This window comes from Dromiciops gliroides, chromosome 2 (genome assembly GCF_019393635.1).
Source record: "Dromiciops gliroides isolate mDroGli1 chromosome 2, mDroGli1.pri, whole genome shotgun sequence".
Taxonomy (NCBI): Eukaryota; Metazoa; Chordata; class Mammalia; order Microbiotheria; family Microbiotheriidae; genus Dromiciops; species Dromiciops gliroides.
The window spans coordinates 387,136,381-387,161,419 of record NC_057862.1 but is presented as its reverse complement, the minus strand read 5'-3'; the positions used below and the strand labels follow the sequence as shown (position 1 = coordinate 387,161,419).

General features: G+C 40.2%; 1 protein-coding gene across 1 annotated transcript in view; it reads left to right on the top strand.

The window, feature by feature from the left end:
* The first annotated feature begins 2,418 nt into the window (after positions 1-2,418).
* Positions 2,419-25,039, top strand: part of CFAP77 (cilia and flagella associated protein 77) — a 203,707-nt gene continuing 181,086 nt past the window's right edge. The window contains exon 1 of the mRNA XM_043985150.1: positions 2,419-2,668. Within this exon, the coding sequence (XP_043841085.1) occupies positions 2,462-2,668 (207 nt within the window). The 5' untranslated portion in view covers positions 2,419-2,461. The remainder of the gene's footprint in view (positions 2,669-25,039) is intronic.

Here is a 25,039-nt window from a genome sequence, read left to right as displayed (position 1 = left end):
CTCTCCAGGAAGTGCTCAAGCGGAAGTCGCCTGAAACTTACACCCTTTTCCGGAATCCCTCCCAGCAGGCCACACGTGTTACTGCCATAGCAACGGAAGACGCTATTTAAAGCACCCTTGCGGGCGGGAAGATAGGGCTGAAGAAATCCGAGGGAAGATCTATGGCTCAGGCGCACTACGTTCCCTCTTAGGCGCTGGGGGACGGACCAAGCTTCTGATAGGTGCTTAGCCTTTTTTTTTTTGTGCCTCTTTTTTATGGCCTCTTTGGCCATATGGTGAAGCCTGTGGATTTTTTCTCAGAATTATATTTTAAAATTCCTGAAATAAAAAACTTCGGGTGACGAAGGAAGTCAATTATATTGAAATAGTTAACAAAAAAATATTTTTTTCTAACGGTTCACTTAAGAATCTCATACCAAGGATTGTGAGTAGCAGATTCCATAGCAGAAAATCACACCCCCTGGCTATCATCATCATCATTATGGATCTACTTTCGTGAAAGCCTCTGTGCTAGAATTTTGCTACAAGAACAATCACTGCCTTTACCTGTGCATGTTCTAAAGTTTTCCAGTTCCAACATTCTGTGATCTAAGAGCCTTTCCAACTCTGACATTCTTTGTGCTAGGGTTCTTTTTAGTCGAAATGATCTAAGATTACATGGAACCTAGAAATTAATCAGTTAAGAGAAAGCATGGGCAGGAAACAATTGAGCAGCCTGTGGGCACTTTTCATCATAGGGATGCAGCCTGAATTTCTTGCCTTTTACATTTTGGCTGCTTGTACATTGGCTGCTTCAAAAGAATTCCTGTTGATGTTGTCTATTCTTATATCTGAGGTTTTGCAGCGCAGGTATGGTATACACAATTCAATTTGTACTATATTTCTCTGCAGCAGACCACCTGTGAGTAGACAGTTTATAAAGATGGTAGGAATGGACGAATGAATGAATTGACTCAAGGTTAGTTCTACATTAAGGAAAAGAATAGCTATTCACAGTTCACTGGTAATAATTGGGTATTTTAAAATTTTTGTTTATGAAAAATTTACTTGAGAGCAATATAAACAGGACCACAGAGGTGTGTTGGGGGTGGGGAGCTCAGAAGTGGGTATTTGTTTCAAAGTGGGACTATCATTTAAGTGGTGTAGAAAGATCCCAAGAGCTCATCTTCTTTCCAATTTATAGTATTGCCTGGAATACTGAGAATTTAAGTGACTTGCTCAGGTTCACAGAGTGGATTTTCTATAGCTTATAGCTTATAAGTAGAACCTGATTGCAGGTATTCCTAACTCTGAGGCCAGTTCAAATCTTGCCTCAGATACTTCATGCGTGACCTTGGACATGTTACTTAACACTCTGTCAACCTCAGTTTTCTCATCTGTAAAATGGTGGCCATAATTTTAATACCTGCCTCACAAGGCTGCTGTGAGGATAAATGAGATAAGCATATATGTAAAATGCTTTGTAAGTATTTTTTAAAAAATAAGGCAATTGGGGTTAAGTGACTTGCCCAGGGTCACACAGCTAGTAAGTGTCAAGTGTCTGAGGCCACATTTGAACTCAGGTCCTCCTGACTCCAGGGCTGGTACTTTATCCACTGTGCCACCTAGCTTCGCCAATGCTTTGTAAATCTTAAAATATCATCATCACTACTACGACTACCACCACAAGCAGCAGTAGCAGCTGCATGCTGCACAGCTATAAAAATAAACTAGACCTGGCTAGGACCTTAGAAATCATTTAGCCTAACTCTCTCAGTTTATAAATGGGAAAAATGAGGCCCAGAGAAGGAAAGTCACTTGCCTAGAGTCACACAGCAAGTTCTCAGCAAAGGCAGGACTACAGAATTATAGAACGTCACAGACCTTGGAGATCAGATTCTAGTCCAACCCCCTAGTTTAACTGATGAGGCACAGACAGGGGGGTGAAGTGATTTGCCCAAATTAGTTAAGTGGCAGGTATCCAGACTCCTCTCGTCAGTGTTTTTCTCACCACACAACCAGGTTGCTGTCCCAAGGGTAGTGGAGAAGACTGAAATGTGTTAGAGGCTCTTTAAAGTTCTGTTCGGGGGCAGGGGTCAAAGAGTGTTGGTGTGAAGAGTTCTATGTTCGAAAATAAGTGGAAAGGAAGCTCGGTCTTGTTGGCGTCCTGTTGCTATAGAAATGGGATATTCCATTCTTTCCAGAGGGGTCGTCTTTCCTACCTTGCTTCTATGAATTTCTTTGGATTGGGTTTGGAACAAGATTGGAGATACTATAAAGTTTAAATACGTTTACTTAAAGTCACATCCAGTGTGAGAGAAGTATTTTGTGGATTCTCGGACTGGGATGGTTGAGGGACAATCCTCCCGAGGGCTGAGTGGCATGAGCCAGAGAAGGGGTGGGCTCGGGGACCTGCATTAAACCCTAGGGAAGCGGCACTTGACGGATCTCCCAGGTCCATTTCTCGGGAAATTCTCCAGGGATGGCGGCCTCCGGGATGGAGGTCCCCGAAGCCCCCCAACCCGAAACCTCCCGATGGAAGAAGAAGAAGCCAGTCTACCGCACGGCCAGCCAAATCTGCCCCCCTCCGAGGCGACCCCTGGCCATAGCCGACCTGCGCCCAGGCATGGAGAATGAGAGGCTGGGGGTCTTAAGGGACTCCATGCTGCAGAACCCGCTTATCTTAAAGGTGAGCAGGCTCTAGACAACCCAGGTTCTTGGACTTCTAGTCTAGAACATTTCTGCTTCCTCCAGTCCTTCACGTTTAAAGTTTTAAGGTTTACAAAACCTTTCCTTTCAACACCCCTGTGAAGGAGGTAGTACAAGCATTATCAACTCTATTTCACAGTTGAGAAAACTGAGGATTAGAAGGCTAACAACTAACCTTCGCAGGGTTATACACTTAGTATCAGAGACTGGAATTAAACCCAGGACTGAATAGGTGCTATGGTCTTACAAGTATTGCTTTATTCATTTAACAAATAAGAAAAGGGAAGCGTAAAATACTTTACTTAACATAATGTTAAGTACTTCAGTACATTCAACAAACATTTATTGAGCAGCAATTATATAGAAGCCTTATACCACATGTATTTGGTTTTTTGTTAGCAACATGTACTGCAGACTCGGCTTCTTGCCTGGCAAGTTAGCAAATACTGTTGATCCATTTCCTCTCACAGTGCATCAAATGAAGGGAGTACCAGAATAAAAAATGATCTGTGATTTCAGTAGGGCAGGAAACTCGAAGTATGGAAGCTCCCTTCGTCAATAGCAGATCGCAATTCATTTTGACAGTAAGCAAGTCCTAAGGAGTTACTTAATGCACCTAGAAGTGATTTGCCCTCTGTCACAGTATGTCAGCGGTGAGATTTGGAACCTAGTCTTCTGACTCCAAGGCTAGTACTATATCTATCATGCCAAGCTGTGTAATTACCTAGTGAAAATATCACCCTAAAAGCATTTTCACGCTGCAAAGCAGGCAACATGAAGTTGGTATTGAATTTACTTTGTGTTGATTATTTGGGCATAAAAATCACAGAACCATTTTAGGCTTTAACCACTAGAGAGCAGCATGCTTTTAAGAATGTTCAAATTTGTTTTAAATTTGAAATGCTGGTAAGGAAGTATATTACCTATAGCCCCTAAACAGTTTTTCTTTGTACTAGGAGCCTTAGCTTCATTAGCCCCATGCTTTAATCACCTGTGCTTAAAGGCTTAAACAAACTTTGAATGCTAATCATTGTCCCTACGCCTGGTGCACATTGAAAGATTATTGTACTGAGAGAGCCCTTGAGTTCTAATTGCTGCTATTCTTTCACTAACCATCTACATAACCTTGATCTTACTGGAACTGATTCTACTTCATTTTACTGGGCCTCTGAGGAAATGGAACTAGATGACCCATCATTCTGGTTCCCCTACATTGGGCAATCAGCTATAATTATTTTTAATAGCATTTGATTTTTTAAATTACATATAAAAATAGTTTCCAACATTTATTTTGTATGAGATTTTGAGTTCCAAATTTTTCTCCCTCCCTCTCCTCACCCCTACCCAAGATGGCAAGCAATCTGATATAGGTTATGCATATGCAATCATGTCAAACATATTTATACATTAGTCATGTTGTGAAAGAAGAAACAGAACAAAAGGGAAAAAAAACAAGTGAAAATGGTAAACTTCTGTCTGTGTTCAGACTCCCATCAGTTCTTTTTCTGAATGTGGATTAGCTATAATTCTTAAGTAAGGTATGACCGTGAAGATAGGTGTGTCTATGTTGATCTCAAAGTGACTAAAGTTACCAGTATCAGAAGGAGTTTAGAAAGCTAGAAGGCCAGACTAGTTTTATAACAATGATTTTAAGTATGACTAGGCTTGGCTAACATAGCTTTGCTATAGATTAAAGGGCAGAATCAAGCCCATTTAAAAATTGCTATTTGATTAAAGATTGCTCCAATAGATAGATGACCACTGCGTTTGTTCCACAAAGTCACTAGTAAATCAAGTATCAATTCCTTCTTTCTTCTTTTTGTCTTTCTTTGGTAGGGCAATGAGGGTTAAGTGACTTGCCCAGGGTCACACAGCTAGTAAGTGTTAAGTGTCAAGTGTCTGAGGCCGGATTTGAACTCAGAACCTCCTGAATCCAGGGCTGGTACTTTATCCACTGTGCCACCTAGCTGCCCCCTCTTTCGTTTTGTTTTTTCTTTTGAAACAAACATTTATTTTATTTTTTCCAGTTACATGTAAGGGTAGTTTTCAACATTCATTTTCTTTTGTTTGTTTGTTTGTTTTGCTTTGTTTTTGTTTTGTTTTTTTGGCAGGGCAATGGGGGTTAAGTGACTTGCCCAGGGTCACACAGCTAGTAAGTGTCAAGTGTCCGAGGTCGGATTTGAACTCAGGTACTCCTGACTCCAGGGCTGGTGCTTTATCCACTGTACCACCTAGTTGCCCCTCAACATTCATTTTCATAAGATTTAGAGTTCCAAATTTTTCTCTCTCCCTCTCTCCCTTTCCTCCCCCCTCCACAAGGTCGCGACCAGATTATATATGTACAATCCACAAGTGTTCTTTTTATTAGTTCTTTTCTATGGGGGTGGATAGTAAGCTTCCTCATTAGTTCCTTGGGATTGTCTTGGATCATTGCTTTGCTGAGAGTAGTTAAGTCATTCACAATTGCTCATTGAATAAAACTGCTATCACTATGCACAATGTCCTCCCAGCTCTGCTCATTTCACTATACATCAATTCATGAGTCTTTCCAGGTTTTTCTGGGATAATCCTGTTTGTCATTTCCAAGACAAGAAGACAATTCCACCACAATTATGTAGCACAGCTTCTTCCATCATTCCTCAATTGATGGACATTCCCTTGATTCTCAATTCTTAGCCACCACAAAGAGTTGCTATAAATATTTTTTGTACAATTTTCCCCTCTTTTCTCTTTTTCATTATTACTATTGTTAACTGTTTCCCTTCCATCCTATTCCCTTCCCCATGATATTTATTCTATTATCCATCTTCTTTCATCCTATCCCTCTTCAAAAGGGATTTGCTTCTGTCTGTCCCCTCCCCCACTCTGCCCTTCCTTCTTTTACCCCTCTCTCTTTATCCCCTTACCCTCCTATTTTCCTGCTGGGTTAGAGAGATTACTTCACCCAATTGAGTGTGTACATTATTCCCTCCTTGAGCCAATTCTGATGAGTGTTAGGCTCATTTTACTGCCCAGATTAAATAGATTACTCCACCCAGTTGGGGGTGTGTGTTAGTCCCTCCTTGAGGCAACTCTGATGAGTTTAAGGTCTTTGAGCCTTTTCTGATGAGTGTAAAATTCATTTACTGCCCTCCTCCTCTCCCATCTCTTCCCTGACTCCATAAGCCTTTTCCTATTTCATGTAGGATTTCACCTCTGCCCTTCCCCCTCCCCCAGTGCATTCCTCTCACCCCTCAATTTAACCCTAAAGATGTCATCATGGGGCAGCTAGGTGACACAGTGGAAAAAGTATCCACCCTGGACCCAGGGGGATCCCAGCCCAAACCCATCCTCAGACACAAGACAGTCACCCACTGTATGACCCCAGGTATGTCCCCCAACTCCAATTTTTTTGGGGGGGGTGGGGCAATGGGGATTAAGTGACTTGCCCAAAGTCACACAGCTAGTAAGTGTCAAGTGTCTGAGGCTGGTTTTAAACTCAGGTCCTTCTGAATCCAGGGCTAGTGCTTTATCCACTGCACCACCTAGCTGCCCCTCAACTCCAATGTTTTATGGTTCTCTAAGGTCTTGTATTTGAAAGTCAAATTTGCCATTCAGTTTAGGTCTTTTCATCATTAAAGTCCCATTTTTTCCTCTGAAAGATTATACTGAGTTTTGCTGGGTAGGTGAGTCTTGGTTGTAATCCCAATTCCTTTGCCCTCTGGAATATCATATCCCATGCCCTCCGTTCTTTTAATGTAGAAGTTGCTAGATCTTGTGCTATCCTGAGTGGGGTTCCATAGTACTTGAATTCTTTCTTTTTGGCAGCTTGCAATATTTTCTCCTTGACCTGAGAACTCTGGAATTTGGCTATATTATTCCTAGGAGTTTTCCTTTGGGGATCTCTTTCAGGAGGTGATTGGTGGATTCTTTCAATTTCTATTTTAGCTTCTTCTTCTAGAATTTCAGGGCAATTTTCCCTAAGAATATCTTGGAAGATGATGTCTAAGCTCTTTCCTTGATCATGGTTTTCAGGTAGACCAATAATTTTCAAATTATCTCTCGACCTGTTTTCCAGGTCAGAAGTTTTTCCCAGAAGATATTTCACATTACCCTCTATTTTTTATTCATTTGGATTTGCTTTATTGTGTCTTGGTTTCTCATAAAGTCACTGGCTTCCATTTGTTCAATCCTCATTCTTAGGCAATTATTTTTGCCAGAGAGCTTTTACATTTGACTTTTCAAGCTGTTGACTTTTTTCTCATGTCTTTCCTGCATCACCCTCATTTCTCTTTCCATTTTTCCCTCCACCTCTCTAACTTTATCTTCAAAGTCCTTTTTGAGCACCTCTACGGCTTGAGACCAATTCATATTTTTCTTGGAAGCTTTAGATATAGGGGCCCTGATGTTGACATCTTCCTTGTCACTAAAGAAACTTTTTACAGTTCTCACCTTTCTCTGTCTGCTCATCTTTCCTTTCTTTTACTTGTCTTTTAGCTCCTTAAAGTGGGGTACTATTTCCAGGCTGCACTATCCCAAGCTTCAGAAGTTCCAGGTGGTATGATTTAAGGAGGATCAGGTTTTTCACTCACCTGGCCTGTTCCCTAGTCCATAGATGACCCCAGACCAACTTGCTAATCAACCAGCTTTGGGTGTTGTGTTTGTCAGCTCCAACAAACCTGTGCCCCTCCCCCACCTGGGCCACTGCTACTCAAGCCTACCTCCTGGTTCTCAGCAGGGGTGAAAAACCCAAGTTCTGCCTCAGCACCAGCATAGACCCCTATAGTCTCCCCCTCTGCCAAGGGCTTAGCCCTTTCACCAGACTGTGAGCTTAGTTCCAGATGACACTGGCACTGCAGCTGATTCAGAGGCTCTGGGGGGGGGGGGTCTCTTTCTCTGGTGAGGCCTTCCTGGGACTGGATCTGTGTCAGGGTGACTGTGGGGTTGGGCTCCACTCCTGTCTCAGCACAGCAGCTCCCTCCTTCTGACCTTCCAAGCCATTCTTGGTTAGAAGATGATCTCAGCACATTCTTCTGTGGGTTTTGCTGCTCCAGGCATTGTCCTATGGCATTATTTGGATGTTTTTTGGAGTGATCGTGTCATGAGTGTGAAAGCTCACTGCCTTTCAAATACATCTCTTTTGAATGTCCCCCCTCTTTCTTAATATAAAGGGATGAAAAATCTTCCCTCTAAGGTCCTGCCCAGCTTTAGAGCTAATCCTCTGATCTTCTCTCTGATGCTTCATCATGGATCAGAGGTGACTCTGGGTTCTTGAAAGTTATTTCAGTGGATTTCATACTCTTGTAGTTCTCAGTAACCTGAAAAAACATTAATTATAGCCCTGAAGACAGATTTTATATCACTGTTCTAACTAAGTTTAGAGAAGTTCATCACCAAAGGGCTGGCCACTAGGTGATGGCTTATTTGGAGCAAAGCAATTTATGAAGTCTTCTAGCTAAGGTATAGAGGGAGTTGTGATCTGTACATGAAAGAAGGGCCCATCCTCTCTTTGAAATACTGAAGAAAAGACCAGTTATAATTAATCATCAAGTTAGAGGTATTTGGAAAGTATATAAGTGTGTATGTATATGTATGTATATATGTATATGTGCGTATATATAAATATGAAAATATATTTTTAAATTAAAAAATAACAACTGGCTGACATAGAATTAATATTTTTGCTCTCTGACTGGCACCAATTTAATGCCTTTTCTATCACAGACCAAAAGCTTCATTCCCAGTCTTCAAACTAGAGTTGGAGGGGTAGGGGAAGGAAAGGGAATGGAAAGAGAATTGCTGATTCATTGGTATTTTTGTCCAGCATACACTATGGCAGAGAATTTTGCTTACTATAGCATAAATACTTAAACTAGAGTACTCTTCCAATGTCTTATCATGGTATGGAGGTGACCCTAGATTTTCTGTTTGGGGTTTTTTTTTTGGTGATGCAGTTGGGGTTAAGTGACTTGCCCAGGGTCACACAGCTAGTAAGTGTTAAGTGTCTGAGGTCAGATTTGAACTCAGGTCCTCCTGAATCCAGGGCCAGTGCTCTATCCACTGCCCCACCTAGCCGCCCCAACCCTAGATTTTCTAAAGCTAAGCTCTCTGGCAGGTCTTGGGAAAGACTTCCAGGAGGGGCACAGGGATAAACTGTATGTCTGTTATTTGAGGATCAGCTACATATTGGTTCAGAAAAACTTGTTGCTATAGGATGAACTTTTCAGCCTTTGAAATTTCCAAAGACCATCTACAAGAAGGCCCAGAAACATTTCAGTTGTATAGGTCAGAGGGAAGCCAGTGAGACTCCTTGAAGTACTGAATTAAAAGGAGGCAATGTGGTTGGCCTCAAAGTTAGGAAGATTTGGGTTCAGATCTCTGACACATGCTGGCTATATGACCCAGGGCCAGTCACTTAACATTAGTTTACTCTGCAACTCTCTTAAGTTGCAGTTCTCAAACTTTTTGGTCTCAGGACTCCTGCACACTCTTTTATTTTATTTTAATGTAATAAACATATTTATTTATAGTTTTGGGTTCTGATTTTTATCCTTCCTTCCCTCCTTCCCCGACCCCCCTCCCTGAGGTGGTAATCAATCAGATATGGATTATACATGTTCGATTATGTAAAACATTACCACATAAGTAATTTTGTATAAGAAAACTTGAATAAAAGAAAAAAATGAAAGAAAGTGAAAAATAGCATGCTTCAGTCTTTTCCATAAATATCAGTTCTTTCTTTGGAGGTGGATAGTATGCTTCGTCAATAGTCCTTTGGGATTGTCTTGGATCATTGTATTGTTGAGCTTAGTCAAGTCATTCACAGTTCTTCATCAAACAATATTGCTGTCTCTGTGCACATTGTTCTCTTGGTTCTGCCCACTTCACTATACATCATTTCATACATGTCTTTCCAGGCTCTTCTCTCTGTACGCTCTTAAAAATTATTGAGGATCCCCAAAGAACTTTGTGTAAGTTACATCTATTGACATTTGCCATATTAGAAATGGAGATACCTTAGTAATATTCTGAGAATAGTATTGAACTTGTGGACCCATTGAAAAGGTCTCAGAGATACCAGACTGAGAACCACAGCTTTAAGACCCAAAGTTGCAGATCTTGTCTAAACTTTTTTTTTTTTTTATAAGTACTGAAGTAGAGAAATGATAAGAGGATTGTTTACCTTGGTCAAAGTCAAACCTGGCTTGAGGATTTCATATATCCAGGCAGACAAGCTTATCATATTTGAACCACAAATTTTCACTTTTTTCCTCAGGGGGGCAGTATCTCCCTTTTAATTCTTCCCCAAGCTTCCTGAGTTGCAGTGACCACATAATCTAATAGGGCCTTCATATGATAGGAATTAAGGGATCGTCAACATTTCTCTCTTTATCTCCTCTTATGAGATTTTGTAATTTGGCCCTAAAGAAGGAGAATATTATCAGAGAATTTGGGAATTGGAAGAACACCAGAGATCACTAATCCAGAGTCTTCACTTTACAAAGGAGGGGACTGAGGCCCCAAACAGTTTTAAGTAGCTTGCCCAATGTCACATAGCTAATTAGTGGCAGAGACACCAAAACTGTGTGGTTTTAAATAACAACAACAACAAATTAAAACCAAAAGTGAATTTAAATGTGTTTCCATTTTCTTTCAAAATCAAGTTGTCAAATTTGGGGATTTTTGTTTTTCTTAATTGAAATGTTTTAATTTACTGGAATTTTCTTCTGTTTGGCATATTTGGTAATGTAAAACAAGATGGTCATACTCTGTCTTTACATCTCTTCCTTTGGGATGAGGCAGATAGTACATGGTCTTTGACTTGGCTTTCTCTCTCTCTTTTTTTTTTTTTTTAGTGAGGCAATTGGGGTTAAGTGACTTGCCCAGGGTCACACAGCTAGTAAGTGTCAAGTGTCTGAGGCTGGATTTGAACTCAGGTACTCCTGACTCCAGGGCCGGTGCTCTATCCACTGTGCCACCTAGCTGCCCCTTGGCTTTCTCTTGCAGTGTTGGAATGATGGTCTGAATGGGGTTTGTTTATGCATTGGCATTTGGAGGCAGGTACATATTGGAATAGTATGAGGTCCTGCAAATACTGTCACTTATTTAGGGGAATATGTTGATATGGTTGATTGGTTGTTTCTCCTAAAAAAGGGGGCTCTTTTTTTCACTTAGACCACTGATAGAATAAATCCAACATTGCTAATAAATACCCAGGGAATTTAACAAAATAAGATCAATAACTTTCCAGTTATTAAAGGTTGTTTTTATAGGAGTCAGTTGAAAGTAGGAATAAAAAAAAGTTTGAGTAACCAACCAGTAATAGTTAACCATCTATATGATATCAAACTATGATTTGTTTATTTTGCTGAAATGACTGAGTCATAGAATTTCAGAGTTGCAAGGGACCTCAGCGGCCATCTAGCTGTATCAACTGGGTGTTTTACAAAACTGTGAAAGTTAAATTTATTCAGCAAACATTTATGAAGGAGCAGCTAGGTGGCACAGTAGATAAAGCACCAGCCCTGGATTCAGGAGGACCTGAGTTCAAATGTGACCTCAGACACTTGACACTTACTAGCTGTGTAACCCTGGGTAAGTCACTTAACTCTCATTCCCCCCCCCCCAAATTATGAAGCATCTTCTATGTGTAAAGCATTGTGTTTGGCACTGCAGATGCAAAGACAAAATCAAAACTGTCTCTACCCATAAAAAGCTTACAATCCAGTGGGTTAGGTGTAGGAGAGTACATAGATAAATATATACATGATAATTTGAGGAGGGAAAAAGGAAATGTGGTAGAAATCAAGGAAGTCATCCCATAGGTGTTGCCTGATAGAAACCTTTTCCAAGCTATAGTGCTAATTAAACAGTTGTTATTTATTTTGTTGCTTAGGATTTAAGGAAGCTTTAAAAATTAAGACATAAAATAGACAACTAAATTAAAAAAGACAAAAACCTATTAAATGGTACCCTGTGTTCTTGGAAAAAAGTTAAATAAATATTCTCTTTTTAGAAAAGGCTTCTATACTATATTTTATGAAGTGGTGTACAAGGCTAGTTTCATTTCATTTGTGACCCTCTGGAGAGAACAGAATTAGATAGAGAAAGAAGTGGGATGCTAAGTGAACAATTCCCAGTTTCCCAGAATTCAATGACTCAACATAGAACCTGGTTACAATCCCCTTCAACACTCCTTCAGAGAACTCATCAGTAATGCAACTTTCCTGCCACTAGAGCTCAGATGATATCCTGTCAATACAATTATGGGGAGAGACTTCTTGGTTAGCTCTGACAGGCTAGTACCTTCAGTTATTCTGGAGATATAACAGTCTATGTATAGATGTGGGATTTATTGAATACAGCATCTTTAGAAAATGCATATGATCATGAACCAGATTTTTCATAATTTATTACTGCTTCTGTTTTTCAGTGGGGTTTATGTCACAATTATGTAGTGCTGCATTTATGCAATCGAACCACAGAAGCAAACGAGAAAATGCATATAAAATACTATGCAAACCTTAGAGCTCTATATGAATGTGAGCTGATGCCATGATTGTAGATTATTATAGAACTACTGAATATCAAAACTGGAGAGGGACCTTAGAGATCACGATTTAGTCCAACTCCTTCATTTTACAGATGGGAATACTGAGGTCCATGGTGGTGATATAACTTTCTCAATATATCTCATAGAGAGTAAGTAACAAAGATGAGCCTAGGACCTAGGTATCTTGGCCTCTAGTGCTAGACCCCTGGTCTTTTGGCTGCAATAAAAATTAATAAATCAATTAAATAAGCCAGATTAGCCACATCATTGAAGTGATTTTTTTTGGTGGGGGCAATGAGGGTTAAGTGACTTGCCCAGGGTCACACAGTTAATAAGTGTCAAGTATCTGAGGCCAGATTTGAACTCAGGTCCTCCTGAATCCAGGGTTGGTGCTTTATCCACTGTGCCATGCAGTTGCCCCCATAATTTTTTTATTGAAGTAATTTACATGGTGCTAGCCACAGATATTCACGGATATTCAATTCAATAAACATTTATTAAACATCTACTATGTGCTAGGCACTGTGCTAAATTCTGGTGATGTAAAAAGAGGCAAAAGACAATGCCTGCCCTTAAGGAATTTACTATCTAATAGTCACCAAATGCCTGCCCAATAAATCAAATCTAAATGTCATTTTTTTTTTTTTTGCAGGGCAGTTGGGGTTAAGTGACTTGCCCAGGGTCACACAGCTAGTAAGTGTCAAGTGTCTGAGGCTGGATTTGAACTCAGGTCCTCCTGAATCCAGGGTCGGTGCTCTATCCACTGCGCCACCTAGCTGCCCCCTAAATGTCATTTTGCTCTGCTCTACTTCAGGTAACTGTGATTTTGTCAGTGTGGATACTCCCTCCACTAGTACAGACTACAACCCCTCTTCAATTTAGTAGATAGTGTTTGAGCGATGCCATGACTAAAAGATTCAGCATGCAATGAGATAGGCAGCTAGAAGGTACAGTGAATAGAGGGCTGGTCCTGAAATTAGAAAGACCTGAGTTCAAATCTAGCCTCAGACAGTTACTTGCTATGTGATTCTGGACAAGTCACTTAATCTCTGTCTATCCCAGTTTCCTCAACTGAAAAAAAGAAGATAATAATAGCACCTACCTTCCAGGGTTTTTGTGAGGATAAAATTGAGATAATATTTGTAAATTGATTGGCACAATGCCTGGCACATTGTAGGTATTTATTAAATGCTTATATCCTTCCTTATCCCTTTTCTCTATGACAAACTTGGTGATGAACATCTCTCCAAACTTAGTGAGGCATGTTTTTGGACAACAGATAAAGTCTATCCTTAGGGCCATATTTGAAGACTTTTCAGTTTGGTGGGAGTTGCCAGGGTTTGTGCTTCATTAAATGGCTTCAACAACCTAGGGTCACTCACCTCAATACCACAAGGAGGCATCAGAGTAGAACTTATCATTCATTATAAATTGAGAGCCATCCACTCTTTAAGATTCATGGTGTTGAGTCAACCAACAGCCATATCCATTTTGTGCTTAGTGCTATACTACAAGGAAGATAACATGGAGCTTACAATTTAATTGCTGAAATGAGATGCACAGATATACACATAAAATGTTAACCAACAATACACAAAATACTGTGAGAAAACTTAGATAAATGCCAGAGTGGTACATTTTGTAGGTGCTTTAAGCACAAAGGAGAGAGAGATCATTCTGATTGGAATAGTCATAGAAAGGTTCATGTAGGAGTGGGATTTGCATTGGTCCTTAAAGGATGGAAAGATAAGATTTCGAACGACAGAGAAGAATGATAGGATTCAACCTTAGAGCTATACAGAAGCAAGTTCTTCTGAGGTATATAATGGATAGGGTGCCTTCATCATAGCTATGGTTCTACTTGATGAAAATGAGTCTCGTTATTATCCATCCTTATGGTCAACAGAAAGCATTTATTCAGGGCCCATGAAATGATACCATGGTGATGGGTGCTCTATGAAACATAGGCTTACATGTCTTGGAATTTCCCATATAAAACAAATACTGACAGGAAAATACAAATGTATAAAAAGACTTTCAGTCTATAACAAATATCCAAAAATATGTCAGTTTAGTGAATGAAATGCCTACATTATATGTGAACGTAGTGGGAAAATATACTACTCTCATCCTCTCTTCAAAAATGCCACTATCAAAGGATATGAACAAAGAGTTTTCAAAAGAAGTGCAAACTATTAACAACTCTGTGAAAAATGTTCCAAGTCACTAATAATAGGAGAAATGCAAATTAAAACTACTCTGAAGGTTCACCTTGTACCCATCAAAATGACAAGGCAATAAAAAATGGAAGCAATGTTGGAGGGGCTGTGGGAAGAGAGGTATGCCAGTACAGTGTTGGCAAAGCTGTAATTTGATCCAACTGTTCTGGAAAATAATTTGGAATTCTTCTAGAAAATTCTGTTCATACTCTTTGACGCACTGAAGGAGGCTAAAGACAAAAAGGAAGGTCCTATATATACCAAATATTCATAGAAGCATTTTTGGGGTAATAACAAAAAAAATTAGAAACATGGTAGATAGTTGATTGAAGAATGACTGAACAAGTAATAGTACCTGAATACCATGGAATGCTATTTTGCCCTAAGAAATGCTGAACGTGAAGTAATTCAGGGAAACATAGAAAGACATGTATCAGCTAATGCAGACTGAAGTAAATAGAACCCAGAGAAAACAATTACTATGATAAAATAAACCAAAATAACACAAAGTTGGCCCCACTTGTGGTACAGTGGAAAACCTGCTGGATTTGGAATGTGAGAACTTAGGCTCAGATTCCAGTTTGACTAGTTGCTACTTGTGTGACCAAGGACAAGTCACTTGAGCTCTCTGGGCCTCAGTTCCTCATGAGTAAAACAAGGAAGTTGATTTAGACAACCTCTAAGGTACCTTTGAGCTCTAAGTCTATGATTGCAATGGCAAAGCTTGGTACTCAAGAACAGTTGTTCACACACACACTTTCCTCCTCTGATTGAGTGCCCATTACTTGCCTAGTAATATGCTGCAAAGAAATCTGCTATCTTACCCTCATGGAAATTACAACTTAGTTGTAGAGAGGAAGCTTGTAGATTCCTTCTCAGGTAGAGAGGGAAGGGGAGTGACCCTTGGAGTGGAATGTTATTGAAGCTGCCAGAGGGATTGTTTCATTTTGTTTTTGCTTAACAGTTTTAATTGATTACAAAAAAGAGTTTAAGGAGGGATTTTATATCGGGAAATGATTCTACTATGGAAACAAAAGACATCAGTAAAACTTAAAAGTAAATAAAATAAAAAAGAAGTTTGACGAAAATAGCAGAAGAAAGGAAAGAAAAGCAACATGGCCACCAACAAACTTCACCAGATTCCTCAAATGTTACTTTTAGGGTCTAATTCACCAAGGGGTAAAAGGAAACTTCACAGGGTAAAAAAGGGAAGAATTGGTAGAGAGCAGGGCCAAGGAAAGCAAGGAAAGAGCACATGCCCAGGAGAGGGTGGTCAGCAGTGCTTATTAGCTCTGGTTGGCAAAAAACCAAAAACTGTCAGTCTCAGCCCTAATATTGCATTTGTTTACATATCACAAATAGGAAGATGGCAAAGTTCCTATTTGGTAGATTGGGAACTTCTGATCAATTCCATCCCTCTTCTCTTTCCTTCTACTCTTCTTCCCCTCCTTCCTTTTTTGGCATGTAGTAGGTACTTAAGTGCTTGTTGATTAATTGATTTCTGCTTCCCTATTTAGCTATTCTTTAAGAGTTTATTATGTATAGGTCATTGTACTAAGGATAAAAAGGTGATAAAAATAATTATACTCCTATTGGAGGAACATGAATGAATGAATGCATTTATTAAGCACCTTACTATGTGCCAGGCACTATACAAAGAGGAAGTTTTTCCTTCCCTTCCCCCTTCCCAAATATAATTTTTTCCTATTTTTAAAAACTAGCTCTATAGATATGTGTGTATATACACATACATATTAAATACATATGTTTAAACCCACAGGACCTGGACACGTTCCTAATGATGGTTATGTTATGGGGAAAATAGGGTAGGGGGTTTGGGATAGGGGTAGGGGTTTGGGGTGCTTAGGGATTCCTCTTTAAAGAAATACACTAGGGGGCAGCTAGGTGGCACAGTGGATAAAGCACCAGCCCTGGATTCAGGAGGACCTGACATCAAATCTGGCCTCAGACACTTGACACTTACTGGCTGTGTGACCCTGGGCAAGTCACTTAACCCTCATTGCCCCACAACACCCCCCCAAGCCCCCCCCCAAAACCCAAGCAAACAAACAAAAAAAAAAGAATTACATTCTCTTGCACACAAATCCAGTAGAATAAGATAATAGTTTATTTAGGGGCTGGGGAAAGGAAACCAAGAGAGAAATCCTTGGACTTCTTCTCATGGGGAGAAGGCATGGCACAGAACGTGGCTCTGAGATGCCAATCTCCTCCAGCAGGAGACAGGCAGATATTTTTTATAGAGGACTGATGGTGGTGATCATCTGACTGTGGAAAGTTCCCTTATTGATGGAGGACCATCCCCCGATGGTGGTGGCTGGGGGATTGGGTGAGGGGTGCCTGCGGATCTCCCAAGCTATCTCTCTCCTCCTCCTGACACAAAGGCAGCAGCCACACCCAATCTTATCTCACCAGGGGATGAGGGAAACCGGAATGAAGGGTGGTGGTCCCAGAACTAGCTCAGTCCCGATCTGGTTCCACTTATCTCTTTAGGTGTATCTGTCCTTTGGTTTAGTTTCTCAAGGAGAAGATTCTTTGATGTACCCCAGAGAACTTCCGGGGTGGCTTGGGCCCATAACAGTTTGCATCACTGCCCATAATTAGTTACACTGTCACTGTCACCATCTCTTTCTCTTACAACTTATGTTATTATTAAGCTAAGAAAACAAGCATTTGGTAAATAGACTTATAATTTACCCATAGCCCAAAGGCTCAGGAAACCCCAATGTAAAGATAGTAAAATAGGGAATAGTGCATTTTAATACTATCTATATCTGCTTGTTAACCATCTCCCAGACCCTACCCTTAGAGATGAAGATTAAATTCCATAGCTATTATGAGTCACCCCTCATCACTTTTAAAATCAATTTATTTCCCATTTATGATATGGTTTACACAAGTTTGCTAGCATTTATATAAGGTTCGTCCTCTCCAGCCACTCATGTTGTAGCTTTTAAAAAAATGTGTTTCTAGAAACCCATACGGTGCAGTTCAATAATTCATTAGATAAATAAATGAATGTGGGGCTGGCTTGTTGAGTAATCACTAGACTGGCATGTGAGTGTTGTTTCACCAGCCCACCAACTTCCAAGGGTTTTTTCTCAGCATGAACTAATTTAAGATTTAAAACATAAATTATTTGGTACGCTAGAAATTAAACTCCCAGCGGGCTCTATCGCCAGCCTAGATCTTATACTGACATTGTAGAGATAAATATAGCATTTCAGAGAAGTAAATAAATGCTCTTTATAAAGGAAACAGCTGTATTTCCTTATTTCCCACCCAATAACTTAAAGGCACATCAGGGTTCAGTCTTGAAATTGACTAACATGGGTCAGTGAACAGAGAGGTCAACATTAGTAGCACAGTGAATAAAGAATTGTTTGGCAAAAAAGGATTGAAGAAAATACATAAAGAGCAAGAGAGGGGGATTTTTGATCTTTTTATGTGAACCAAACAATACATATTTGTGAGGCTGGAGGCACCTAGACATACAAGGTGAATGTCTTGGTATGTATGAAAATCTATGTTTATTTACTAAGGACAATGGAAATACGGAATCAAAGGCTCTTTGATTTCAAGGTATACTACTAAAGACATTCAGAATCATTAGCATTCAACAATGGCAGGGCTGTTTCATCAAAGGCAAAGCAGGAGTTGGCAAGGATCTAAATATCATGGTCTCATACAAAAATCCAACACTTTAATGGGGCATTGGAATGGCAGCACTTGGCTAAATGTCTCATTAAGGAAATTCCATATTGCTGGAAAACTTCTTGTAGTTGGATATTTCTATCAATGAATTTAGCAATGCATCATTACCTTGAGTTGTCATTGTTGAATTGATATGTGGTAGGAATTTATCAGAACTTCCTTTAGAACTGTCCCTAAAGATCATTAAGGAAAAACAAATATTAGACAAGGTTCCCTGTCTTTAAATATGTTACAGACTAGTTGAGGAATGAAGGAACCTACACATGCACATAAAAATCATTTTGACATTTCAAGGCAGTGTATGAAGTGCCAAATAAGGGCTATGGACAAAAAGTGCCTTAGTATTCCAAAGGAGGAAGATGTCCCTATGGGCTGAGGTGTTCAGGGAAAACTTCCTGGAAGAGGTAGAGCAGGAGCTGGACCTTGAAGGAATGGATAGGATTCAGATAAGCAGAGAGGATGATGAGAGAGTATTACAGGAAGTGATACACTTCTTTATTAATTCAGGAATGAGCCAGGTGAATCCATGGAACAGCAGACAGAAAAGCAGTTTTTAATTATTAGTATTTTGGGGTTGTCCAGTTGTTTTCTGTCATTTCAAACTCTTTATGACCCTATTTGGGGTTTTCTTGGCAAAGATACTAGAGTGGTTTGCCATTCCTTCTCTAGCTCATTTTATAGATGAGAAACTGAGGCAAACTGGGTTAAGTGATTTGCCCAGGGTCACACAAGCTAATAAGTGTCTGAAGTCAGATTTGAATTGATAAAGATGAGTTTTCCTGATCCCAAGTTTGGTGCTCTATCCACTGTGCAACCTAGTTGTCTCTCCTAATTATTTTAAGAATTCTTAAAGGTCTTGACTCTGGTGTCTATCTGTTGCTACTTGTTATCAACAAAACCCTGCGAATACCTTAATAATTTAGGAGTAGAACCACCTCATTCTCAATGTAAAACCAAATTTATACAATGTTCCAAGTCAACCTAATTAAGTATGTCATTTGTTAATGTATAGAATCGCTCTCTCCCTCTTCTTCTCCCTCTCCCTCTCTCTCTTCTCTCCTCTTCCTCTCCCTCTCTCTCTCCCTCTTCTCTCCTCCCCCTCCCTCTCTTTTTCCCTTTCCCTTTCCCTTTCCCTCTCTCTCTCCCTCTTCCTCCTTCTCCCTTTTCCTTTTCCTCTCCCTCGCCTCATTTTTCTAGGCTTTCACCTGGAATTGTACTAAAGAAGATTATACCTTAGAAAGTGATGAGGGGACAGCAAGGTGGCACAGTGGATAAAGCAGTGACTCGGAATTCAGAAAGATCTGAGTTCAAATCTGGCCTCAGACACTTGCAACTTACTAGCTGTGTGACCTTGTGCAAGTCACTTAACCCTCATTGCCCAGCAAAAAAAAAAAAGTGATGAATAGTAAATGTGTAACTAACTTTGTTCATGCACTAAACTAACTATAATCAAAAGAAGCTACAGGTCTTTTGAACATCCTGAGATATCTCCGGTTACCTAAAGAGACAATGTAGTCTAGCAGAACAGAGAGTGCAAAACTGGGTGGGAGGGGGAGGTGGCACAAAACACTTAGGATTTAGCTCTGATTCTGCCGCAAACTACCTGTGTGACCTTGGGTAAATCACCTTTTCTCAGTCTGACCCTCAGTTCCTTCTTCCAAAACATGGCTGGGTTGGACTAGATGAACTTGTAAGATCCTTTTCAGGTCTAAGACCCTTTAATCTCAGGAGATAGGATAAAATTCTCATAGTACAATGAATCTGAACTTTTTTTTTAAAGCACATGTTATATGTAGGGAAGAGAAAGTGTTGCAAAATCCAAGACTAGTCAATTGTTGCAGCCCGGTGGGAATCATGGAGCCAGAGGCTGGCCACAATTATTTTTCACTTCATTTCCAAAAATAACAAACTGTAAAAATAGTAATTCCTTGGATTCATAAGCTCTTGGCTTCAGATATTAATGCCCTATACAACTTGGCTCTAACCTGCCCACCTAGCCTTCATAGTGGTTCTGCTTCATATAGTCTACATTCCCCTTTCCCCCTACTAATTTTTCCTCCCTCAAAATTTTTAGAACACTTTGCCTGGCTTTCTTTACCCCTTTCTCCAAAAGGCTGCATAACAATCCCAGGGGAGTGCCCAGGTATACTTATTCTGTACATTAAGGAGTCACATATATCCATAGTCTGCCTTTTTTGTGTGTATATCTCATGAAATTCCTTCTCCCTTCTCCCCGTTAGGTTATAAGCTCCTTGAAGACAGAGACTGCATTATTTTTCACTATTGTAGCTTCTGTTCCAGCCCAGGGCCTGGCATATTTTAGGCACCTAATACAATTCTGTAGAACTGAATGGCACCTTTCTCTGGAAGAGTTCAAAGTACTTTCACCTCTTGATCTTTGTTATGCACACAGCATTCTTGTCAGATATTCCCCTATTTTATAGATGAGGAAACTAGGGAGTGGAAAGGTCAGGTGATTTGCCCATGTCAATGGACCGGTGATGGTACTGGGAGCTAGGACACTAATCTCTTGATTCCATCTTGCTCTAGTCACTAGATTAGTCATTTTCTTCCCAGAGGTCTCACCCTCAAATAAACAGACTTAGATGGAAGTGACCAGTCATTCCACAAAGAGGAGAAAGGAGGCAAGAGCCAGAGCTCATTTTCCAATCTACTGTGCAGACCAGACTAAAGCAAAGGTGAAAAACACATGTGTGCATATGCACATATGTGTGCATGAGCATACACACACACACAGACCCTTGACAGACAAAGAAGACACCTATGTAAGCTCACTCTCCTTTCATCCTCACTTCAAGCTCCTAACACACCAGTTAAGGTGACCGCCAATGGTCCTATCTTAGAGAAGGACAGGAGAGAGGTAAGGAGGAGGATGATCAGATGCAAGAAGAGAAGAAAAATAAATAGGAGTAGGAGAAGAAGGAGGAGAAGAAGGGGAGAAGGAAGAAAAGTGAAAAAAAGGAGAAAAATAAGAAAGAGGAGGGGAGGAGAAAAAGGAGGATGAGGAGGAAAATAAAGATCAAAACATTCTTCTATGACCTTCAACAATATTCAATGGCTTCAGCACTTAATTCTGCTGAAGATAACCTTAAATCTAATAGACTTCTAATCAATGGAAAGAGCTGAATCTCTGACACATTACATTACACGGGGATGACTGACATGGGAGAACATTTAGGGCAAGGCCCAAGAAAGCAAAAGGCCAAAGAAGACCCAAGGGCTGTCAACAAGGTGGTTTGTGCCATCTCTGAGAGCCGAGGGCAAAGAGAAACCAATAACAAAGAACCCCACAAATTTAGGCTCTTGCTAGTTGCCTAGAGGAAAACACAGCCATCGTCTTTTCAGGAAATGGGCAAATTAATTGGTAACCACAGTGTATTTATTACATGCTCGATATTTTTTATAAAAAGTCAAACAGGCCCCCACCACCCTGGTTTGAGGGTTAGAGATGGCAATTTGTTGACATTTTGCAAGTTAAACAGCTGCTGATTTCTGACAAACTCTATGTTTTCACCAAATCTGTTTGAGGGGATCTGTTGATGCTATTCAGTGTGCTTCCCCCAGGGCTGTGTGTTGTGCCTACCTTCGGGCTCCAAAGCCTTTAGAAACTGTCACTGAAGATTTTGCTCTCTCTGTAGGCACCCAGTGGGCATAAATTCAGTTTTTAAGCAAGTCATTTTTAACTACTTCTTTTTTTTTTTAAAAGAAGGTGCTTGCCTGGTGACTTTTCTGAGAGTTTTTTGTTTTTCTTGACAATTTTGGGGAGATGATGAGAGAATCTTTATCTTGCTGCTTCCTCTTAACAGAATCTCTTCTTCCTTGTCTTTGTCTTCTTTCTATCTGTTTTTTTATTCTCCCCCACCCCTTCTCCTTCTTTGCTTCTCCTCCAGAACAGGATCTTGGGGAGTCACTTTAACTAGTTAGGCATCTGAGTTTGGGATTTCAAATTATTATTACTGATCATGATAACTCACATTTACATATTGTTTTACAAATTCTTGGTGTCTGGGTGGTTCAGCTAACAAACATTGGCCTTAGGATCCTTGTTTTTTAAAATGAGTAGGTTGCATTAGAGGATTTTTGAAAGTCCCCACCCCCTCCCCACACACATAAAACCAAATTTTATTGGTTACTTACAGTTTCACATTGACTAAATTTCCCCCTATATAACTTCTTCCATCCCAGAGAATCATTCCTTATTACAAAGAATTTTTTTTAAAATGAGGGAGAAGAAAAAAGGCAGCAAAACCAATCAATATATCAAATAAATCATAACATTATATACACTATTCACCACCTGTGAATCTTAACACCTCTGCAAAGGAGTGGGATCCCCTGCAATTCTAAATCCTCTGGTTGTATATAACAAGAAGAGCTCTTTCCAGTAGCTATGGTGGAGAAGGACATGCTTTCAAACAGCAGGGACTCAATGAATCACTATTTGCTGAGTGCCTCCTATATCTGAGCACTGCCTTGGAGATGATGTTGAAAGAGAGGAGAGAGAGAGAGAGAGAGAGAGAGAGAGAGAGAGAGAGAGAGAGAGAGAGAGAGAGAGTTACAAATCATAGTATGTCACAGCTGGAGTGGATCTTAGAGATGATCTAGTCCAACTTCTTTTACAGAGAGGGAAACTGAGGCCCATCATCAAGAATTTCTCAATCTGGTAATATGAGCAATACCAGGCTAAATTTCAGGTTTGGAGGAATAAAAGATTCTTATGAGTTAGAGGGGTCAAGGAAAACTTCAAGCTTCAAAGAAGAAGGAATTTAAGTTGACTCTTGAATGGTGAAGAGTATTTAGGCCAAGAGGAATATGGGAAGGGCCTTGATGATAGAAAAGTACATAGTATGTTCAGAGTCTAGTGAATTGACTCTTTTGGCTAACAGACAAGGTTTATCAGGAACCTGGAATGGTAGGGCAGGATCAGTCAGTGGAGGAGCTTAAATGTCAGACTGAGGAGTCTGGGCCCTATCCTTTTTCTTTTTTTTTTTTTTGGTGAGGCAATTGGGGTTCAGTGACTTGCCCAGGGTCACACAGCTAGTAATTGTTAAGTGTCTGAGGTCAGATTTGAACTCAGGTCCTCCTGAATCCAGGGCCGGTGCTCTATCCACTGTGCCACCTAGCTGCCCCTGGGCCCTATCCTTTATGTAATGAGAAGCCCCTGAAGGTTTTTGAGAAGTAGAATGATACGGAAATGGGACTGGGTATTTGGTTCTAATCGGAGCCCAGATTTTAGGTTATCTGAAGTGTGTTCCTCATTCCCAGCAAAGTACCACTCTGCCAAATAGTTACTGATAGCAGCAAGCAGGCAACCCAACCAATGGTTGGTGGCAAAACCTTTGCTAAGGCAAACAGAAAAGGAAACTTTTCCTCACTGTTCCAAGAGGAAAGTATATCTTGCTTTGCTTCCACCCTGCATCTCCCCATGCTGGACTCCATAATCAGAGAGATAAAATTGTTGTCAGATTAGTACCACCAAGGAAAAGCACAGGCCCAGATCACACTCCTGGTTAGTTAGCATTTAGATAGGATGGGACAGGGGGTTGTACAATAGGCATCAAAGCTGAACTCTTGGTGCGGCAAGAGGGATTAATTTCTTTAACCAACATGCCTGATCTGGCCTATCTCATTACCCTGCCTTGTCAGTGTTGATGTAAGAGTGATTGAAGATTATACCATTTAGGCCTTTCCCCTGTTTTCCACAGAAATCGGGGCTATTGAATTGCACATTCTTCTATGGCCCTCGTCAATACTCAGTGGCCTGAGCTTCTAATTCTACTTCATTTAAACTTCATCAACTTTTCCAATCAAGTGGAAGGATCTGAAATAGGCTCTGTAAGCAGAGAGGCCCTGTGCCTTTTGTCAGATAATTTATTCCGTTTTCTGCACCCCCCCCTTTTCTCCTTCTCTCCTTCTCTCTCTCTTTCTCTCTCTCCCCCTCTCATGGTATTTCGCCCCCCCCCCTCTTCTTTTCGCTCCCTTTCCCTGATGCTGAAAATGAGATTACAGTATTTAAATGACTATGATAATCAATCCGGGGACCTTGAGCCGAGATTGAGGTTAATTTTTCTTAGCAGAACAAAGAAGCGTGATGCCTTTGGGGATTTGAAGGTGCAATATGTGTTTCATGCTTGTGTTTTTTCCCCCCTGAAATTGCAGTTTTAGGAGTCTTTTCTTGTTACTAACTAGGCGGCTGGTGTGATTTTTAACGGAGGCAACCCCTAAGAGAGAAGAAATGTAATTTTGAGCTGATAAACAGCTAACGGCCTTCAATCAACAATTTTAATAGGAAAAAAAAAGTCACTTACATGATGTGACTACAGAGTTAATGAAAGTGTGATCATTTACCTTATTTATTTTTAAACACATTTGGAATAATCTTTTCCCGTGTTGTAACTGGTAATTAACAGCCCACAGTGTGCGACAGTAAACTTTTGAATGAATGGTCCTGTCATTCAGCACCATCTTCTTCTTGGCAGCTTTTGCAGCTATAAAAGTTGAGACTTTGTCATATTTTGGCTAATTGGAATGGGGGTCATTATACGATTGAAAATCTACATGAAAGTGCCTTGTTCAATTGTTACCTGAAGCATTTGCAAGTAGGGCCCCCTGGCCAGTCACTCTACTAGCCCCCCAGCTTCTGAAGGAAAAGGAATCAAAATATGTATATTTCTTTGTCTCTCTCCACTATCTTGTCAGGGCTGTTTTACATGCTGCCACCCAATGTTATCTTTTATTTGTGTCAGGAGAAAGGATTTGACAAGTTCAGTATACAATGTTCATTTGGCAAGGCAAATTTTTCATACCAATTTTGAGTAGGAAATGAAACTATCTTTCAATAGAATGA